Raw genomic sequence first — 4931 nt, 5'->3', positions numbered from 1 at the left:
TTAATTTATATATTTGGCTTAGTTTATATATTTTTAAACATAACATTTAATATATATTACGTATTATTTAGAACACAATTCAAGATATATTACATATTATTTATTCCACAAATTTGACATAGACATAATTAGGAGGATTCTTCATCATCTGGTTCTTCATCATCCGAAGATGATAAATTACACAAGAATTCATCTTCAGGTTCCACATCCTCAACGCCGTAATCTAGATTTATTGGGTTAACTTCCTCTTCCAAATTGTCAAGTACAATATCTTCAATTGTAGTCATCAATACAGCATCATCATTTTCGGTTTGCAAAAGAGTTGTCTCTGAACTGTTGACATATTCTCCAGAAATGTTTCCCCTCGGATTCACCTTTAGAACATTGAACCATATTTGCTTCGGTTTTTTAACGTATGGATACGGAATATAACACACTTGTTCTGCTTGAGAGGCTGCATTTGCAAATTATGAAAGTTACATTAGCATATCAACATAATGTTTTATTTATAGATAAATAAATACACATATATATATATATACTTACCTAGAATAAATGGTTCGTATTTATTGTACTTTCTTGTTGAAAGTACGTCTACGACACCACCATTGCTGATCCGAGTGCCTCTACCGATAACAGGGTCATACCACTTGCACTTAAAAAGAGTGATTCTCAAATTAACCATCCCCTCATATTGAAGCTCTATGATATCAGTTATGGTTCCGTAGAAATCCGCTGCATCAGATTCATCCGTGTAATTTTCACCCTTAGCACATACCCCATAGTTACATGTGTTACGTCCAGCGCCGTGATTCTCTGTATGAAACAAATAGCCTCTTGTAAAATACATTGGCCATGTTTTGACCTTGTTCAAAGGTCCATGCACTATCTCTTGAACCCAAGTAGGAAATGGATTTGTGGCGTTCCAGTAAGTAACCTGCATATATATGTATAAGTTACTTTCAATAATTTTAATAAGTATTTATATATAGAATATTAATGTCACACACATATTCTTTAACCCATAAATGATATTCGTCTGCTCTTTTGGCGGAGAGTTCCTTCTCGGGAAGTCCTGGATATTTTGCTGAAAGAAAATCCTCGAACATACTATGTATACAAGACAAACAAAAATATATGAGAGATCATAGCAAATTATATATAATTTGAGCGATCCCTATTTAATTATATATATACCTCTCAATTGGCTTGAAATAGTCACAATTTCTTAAAACATATGCGTGTGCGCATTGATAGTCTCGGCTTGAGAGCCATGTTTCATGCATTTCCCCACTTGGACGGCCAACGTGAGTAAATATAGAAGGCACTCCAGGCACATGATATACAGGGTTTTCACCTTCATCAAATCTTGTTAACCTGACCAAATGATTGAAAATTAAATATATATTCACACAATAAATTCAAATCTTGACAGCATTTACCTTGATTTTGTTTGTATGTTCTCGGCAAAGTAGTGCTCTGAGAAGTATGCAATCTCTTCATTGATATATGATTCAACAATTGATCTTGCTGCATACCTTTTGTTCTTTGCTTTTCCTTTCAATTTTTAAAAAAATCTTTCAAAAGGATACATCCACCTATATTGGACAGGACCTCCTAATTCAGCTTCGTAAGGGAGATGTATAGGCAGGTGCTCCATCACATCAAAAAAGGATGGTGGAAAGATCTTTTCCAAGTTGCATAGGATGAGAACTATATTCTGTTTTAGAATTTGAAGGCGACTTGTATGCAAAGTCCTAGAACATAAGTCCCGAAAAAATGCTCCAACCCCTACAAGATATATTCAAACTTCAATATCACATTAAGAATTATATAAGTACTTAATAAACAAATAAAATTTTGATTTATTAATTAACGAGTACCTGATAAAGCAAGGTGGACATTCTTGTGAAGCAGTTCTGCAAAAATAAATGGAAGTAACCGTTCCATAAAAACATGGCAATCATGGCTCTTCATGCCTGAAAACTTTCCATTTTCCATATCAACACAACTAGCTAAGTCTGACGAATAACCATCTGGGAATTTAACTGAGTGTTTCACACATTCCAATAAGCTTGTTCTGGCTTCGTCTGTCAATGTATATGCCGGGAAAGGTGCTTTACCCCTACTATCAAGATGTAAGTGTGGCCGAGAACAGAACTTCACTAAATCCAATCTTGACATGATGGTATCTTTTGATTTACCCTTCACACGCATAAGAGTATACATGATGTTGTCCAAAAAATTCTTCTCTGTATGCATCACGTCAATATTTTGTCGTAGATTGAGGTCCCTCTNTGTTTTAGAATTTGAGGCGACTTGTATGCAAAGTCCTAGAACATAAGTCCCGGAAAAATGCTCCAACCCCTACAAGATATATTCAAACTTCAATATCACATTAAGATATATATAAGTACTTCATAAATAAATAAAATTTTGATTTATTAATTAACGAGTACCTGATAACGCAAGCTGGACATTCCTGTGTAGCAGTTCTACAAAGATAAATGGAAGTAACCGTTCCATAAAAACATGGCAATCATGGCTCTTCATGCCTGAAAACTTTCCATTTTCCATATCAACACAACTAGCTAAGTCTGACGAATAACCATCTGGGAATTTAACTGAGTGTTTCACACATTCCAATAAGCTTGTTCTGGCTTCGTCTGTCAATGCATATGCCGGGAAAGGTGCTTTACCCCTACTATCAAGATGTAAGTGTGGCCGAGAACAGAACTTCACTAAATCCAATCTTGACATGATGGTATCTTTTGATTTACCCTTCACACGCATAAGAGTATACATGATGTTGTCCAAAAAATTCTTCTCTGTATGCATCACGTCAATATTATGTCGTAGATTGAGGTCCCTCCAGTATGGCAGCTGCCACAATATGCTTTCTTTGTGCCAGTTGTGTTGCTTCCCATATCCCGGCATCTTCTTTTCATGACCATTTCCACCGACGTCCTTCGTTTTTGGTGGATTCACACCACTCAATCGCTCAGAGTAAATTTGCTCACCGGTCAAAGACTCAGGTGGATACTCTCTCATAGCGTCTTTACCTTTTAAGAAGTCTTTTTTATTCCGCCTAAGAGGATGACCATGGGGAAGAAATCTCCGGTGACAATCAAACCAACATGTCTTCCTTCCATTAGGTAGATAAAAAGACTTTGTATCGTCCATGCAAACTGGACAAGACAACTTACCATGTGTTGTCCATCCAGATAACATGCCATATGCCGGGAAATCGCTGATCGTCCACATCAGCGCTGCTTTTAGATTAAAATTTTGACTCAAGGACACATCGTACGCATCAACTCCAGTAGACCACAACTCTTTTAACTCCTCAATAAGAGGTTGGAGAAATATATCAAGACTAGCTCGCGGATGATTTGGCCCAGAATTCAAGATTGTAAGAAACAAATACTCGGTATTCATGCACATACCAGGGGGTAGATTATATGGCGTCAAGATCACAGGCCATAGAGAATGATTTCGAGACATCCCAAATGGATTGAACCCATCGGTACATAATCCAAGATACACGTTACGGGGTTCTTCGGCAAAACGGGGATGTTGTTCTTGAAAATACCTCCACTCCGCTGCATCAGAAGGATGATTCATTTCTCCCTCCTTTGTTTGGTGCTCGGCATGCCATCTCATTGCTGCTGCAGTCTTGTGGCTTTGATACATTCTCTTCAATCTATCAGCAATAGGAAGATACCACATACGACTATATGGTACTTTGGTTCTACGTCGGCCCTCCCGAGGCTTCCATCTTTGTGCACCACAAAACAGACATTTATCTTCCTTTTCGTCATCTTTCCAATATATCATACAATTGTTAATACAAACATCAATTGTATGATATGGGAGGCCTAAATTGCGCATCAATTTTTCGGTCTCATAATGTGAACCAGTAGCTTGGTTTCCTTCTGGTAAATAATCAGTCAATATTTCACAAACCGAATCCACTAACTTTTCACTCATATTATAATCTGCCTTATTTTGCATGACTCTAGCAGCTAGGGATAATTGTGAGTGACCTTCATGGCAACCATCATATAATGGATTTTTTGCACCTTCTAACAAGTCGTAGAATTTCTTGGAATGGTTAAGTACCGGTTCCTCGACATTCTGATAACTACCATCTTGATGATAATTATCTTGATGATAATTATCTTGATGATAATTATCATCTAAACTTATGTTATAACGAAATGCATCATTCACCATATCCACATATCTATCTCCTACCACATTACCCACTTCTTCATTCCCACTTACAAACGTCGGATCTACATAACTCGTTCCTATGCCCATATTAATTTCTTCCCCATGTTTATACCAAACATAATAATCTGGCATAAACCCATAGCAAAAAATATGATTCCAAATTGTACCCCCTGGAAGACGCCTACCGTTTTTGCACTTATCACAAGGGCAGTGAAACTTACCACCATTATTTTGTGCTAAACGCTGACTATTTGCAAAAGCCATGAACTCCTCTACCCCGGTGCTGAACTCTTCCGTGAAATTTCCCGTCACTTCATCAAGCCTCTTATACATCCACTCCCAAAAATGACTATAATTAGAACTTCCCGCCATTATTAAAGATCTCTCACTCTTGTTTTTTTTTCTCACTCTTGTTTTTTTTTCTCTTTTGATTTTTTTTTCTCACTCTCGAATTTTTTTCACTCGAATTTTTTTTTCTCACTCTCGATTTGTTTTTTGCTAATGCTCTTGCTTGTGGTGTGAATGAAATAAGAAACGAAGGTGTGGTATATATAGAGTATTTTGGCGACTAAATACCGACTGTAAAACGACTGTGATGTGACTCAAACTAACAATCGCAACAAAACAAAGCTTACCAACCCCACAAACGAATAAAACGGGTTTCTTTTTGGCCGACATGTTTGCGACTCACCTCA

General features: G+C 37.0%; 1 protein-coding gene across 1 annotated transcript; it reads right to left on the bottom strand.

Moving 5' to 3' along the window:
• On the bottom strand, positions 106-3051 carry LOC104757306. The gene is made up of 10 exons (XM_010480035.2): positions 2556-3051; positions 2460-2495; positions 2366-2367; positions 1980-2205; positions 1884-1919; positions 1443-1557; positions 1198-1377; positions 1011-1110; positions 547-937; positions 106-454 (listed from the first exon to the last, which is right to left on the bottom strand). The coding sequence occupies exons 1-10, from the start codon at positions 3049-3051 to the stop codon at positions 129-131; spliced, it is 1908 nt and encodes a 635-aa protein (XP_010478337.2). The 3' UTR covers positions 106-128.

The sequence above is a fragment of the Camelina sativa genome, chromosome 17 (assembly GCF_000633955.1).
Source record: "Camelina sativa cultivar DH55 chromosome 17, Cs, whole genome shotgun sequence".
NCBI lineage: Eukaryota > Viridiplantae > Streptophyta > Magnoliopsida > Brassicales > Brassicaceae > Camelina > Camelina sativa.
This window is presented reverse-complemented; position numbering and strand designations above follow the sequence as displayed.

Excerpts from the sequence above, each read along its gene's own strand:
- LOC104757306 (XM_010480035.2), bottom strand. The coding sequence starts at position 3,051 with ATGAGAGAGTATCCACCTGAGTCTTTGACCGGTGAGCAAATTTACTCT. Across the intron at positions 2,496-2,555 it reads GGAAAATGGAAAGTTTTCAG|AACTGCTACACAGGAATGTC; the intron begins GCATGAAGAGCC and ends TTATCTTTGTAG. Across the intron at positions 455-546 it reads ATACGAACCATTTATTCTAG|CCTCTCAAGCAGAACAAGTG; the intron begins GTAAGTATATAT and ends TTGCAAATGCAG.